A 2111-nucleotide genomic window follows, 5' to 3' on the forward strand; every position below is an offset into this window, starting at 1 on the left:
CAACCCTAGCCTCAACCTATTCTTCCTGTTGCCGTGGAATCCCTTCATGTTGTTATCATAACTAGAAGCTAATGCTTATATATATTTTGGACTCGTCAAAAGTTATAAAACTATTTATATACTATAGTATTCATTTCTTTTTGTTAAAGTTAAACTTTTATTTTATTCTGCACCAATCTGGAGATATTCTATTTTTGGGTTTGATGAAAAGTTTATCTTAAAGGCCCAATTTACAGTTTCTGCAAAAGAAGTGAATTTAGTTTTAGATTGAAAGAACAATTTGCTCCTCAGAGGTTTGTAAAAAAAAAAACTCTAGTTTTCAGTTTGATGCTAGAAGAAAGTGTTTTCTATGCAGCACTAAGAATAAAAAAGGAATTAGCCCAACTTCTCTTTAGCTTCTGTAACAGACTAGATTGTAATCCGAGGCCTCTCAGCTGACTGTATTGTGTTTTATTTCCCCCCCGCCCCGCAGCCTTGGCTCGATAACAAGCACACAGTGTTTGGAAGGTGCATCAAGGGCATGGAGGTGGTCCAGAGGATCTCCAACGCTAAAGTCAACCCCAAGACCGACAAACCGTACGAGGACATCAGCATAATCAACATCACCATAAAGTGATTCTCTCTCCATTTTCTTCCATCATTTTTACCAACTTATTAAAGAATAATGATTTCTAACCCACTGAGTTCTGGTTTCTTTTGCAAAAAATGTTTGCATCAAGCAAAAAGCAGCAAACCTGAGCCGCTCAAATGATGTCAAATAGTTTAATTCTTTTTTACAGCGTCACATTCTTTATAATTTACAAAAGCCAAAGTCATCAAGTCCACTTGTAACAAAGGTTTGGCTGCGTACTGTGCTTCGGTTCTCACAAACGACACGAAAAGGCTTTTCACACGTGCATCTTTTTTCTTTTTATAATACATGGATACAAATAGTAAACATTACATAGCAATGAATAAACTCAAACCGCGGTTTCTCATTAAGAAGTGTCAGTGTTAGGTTTCACATCGTAGAACTACGACCAGATAAATCAACAACAGGCGAGAAGAAACTTGCACTTATGTTTTTTTTAAACGTAGTTGGTTGAAATCTCGTTTTCATTCTCTGGTCACAAACATCCTCTTCCTGTCTATAAATAAATTCAGTAAACAGTTGCTGCGTAACAGAAAGCGCTCAAGCGGTGCGACCCTTCAAATCCAGCTGGAGTTTCAAACAGGTTCACAAGCTTTACAGAAAAAAACAAAACAAGCTTGACGAAAAAAGAGCCAATTGCACCACAGCAGATACCGTTTTACGTCAGGCGATGAAATGAACAGCAACTAGAAGCCACTCTACTCACTGAAGCGATAACGGATTAATATTTCTGATTACTTCAAGGTCACTGTAGTCGTTTACCTGAACTATCTAATGGTTAGTGGATTAAACGATATACAGAATAAGAAGGTTGGGAAAAAGCAGATCTGCTCCAGACTGGAGGAAGGAGGAGCGTTTTGGAGTAAATGGGTTCAGCTAGTTAAGGAAGGAGGCATCCGGAAACGCTTCGTTATGTGGATGGCCGCGAATGACCGGTTCATTCTGATATTTAGAAAGTGTAACAGCGTAATTCCCCAAAGAAAGAAAAATGGAGGATCAGGGTTTCAGCCGCAGCCTGGAGGTTTGAGGAGAGTAGATGTTGGGGTTAGGAGGGTTGGGTTTTTTATTTGGATTAGTCAGTGAACGCAGAAGAAGAAGATGATGATGATGATGCTTTTAGGCTACATCCAGGACCCCCGCTGCCACCAGCTGTCTGGAGAGCCAGTCCAGCCCCTCGTGGAGCCCCATCCCGCTGCGGGCGTCGCAGCCCTGGATGTGCCAGCTCCTCCCGCAGCACAGCTTGTGGAGGCTCAGCAGCTCCGTCATCTCCTCCACAGACAGAGCGCCGGGAACGTCCTGCCAGGCAAACAGCATGGGGATGGTTAAAACTTAAACTGCGGAGAATATAGACTCTTGCAAGAGAATGTTCAAATTTATTTAACATCCTCAGACGGAGAGATGGCGCTCTGACTGAGGCTACCTCAGCACATTTATACCTTACAAAATCCCAACACAGACACTCTCCCTTGGAACTATCCCA

At 41.6% G+C, this 2111-nt stretch overlaps 1 protein-coding gene across 1 annotated transcript in view; it reads left to right on the plus strand.

The window, feature by feature from the left end:
* The window catches only part of ppwd1 (peptidylprolyl isomerase domain and WD repeat containing 1), an 11235-nt gene extending 10566 nt beyond the window's left edge, over positions 1–669 (plus strand). Inside the window, exon 11 of the mRNA XM_015391429.1 lies at positions 473–669. Coding sequence (XP_015246915.1) covers positions 473–616 — 144 coding nt within the window. The 3' untranslated portion in view covers positions 617–669. The remainder of the gene's footprint in view (positions 1–472) is intronic.
* Positions 670–2111: the final 1442 nt, after the last annotated feature.

Source organism: Cyprinodon variegatus, unplaced genomic scaffold, assembly GCF_000732505.1.
Source record: "Cyprinodon variegatus isolate N-32 unplaced genomic scaffold, C_variegatus-1.0 Scaffold540, whole genome shotgun sequence".
NCBI classification, from domain to species: Eukaryota; Metazoa; Chordata; class Actinopteri; order Cyprinodontiformes; family Cyprinodontidae; genus Cyprinodon; species Cyprinodon variegatus.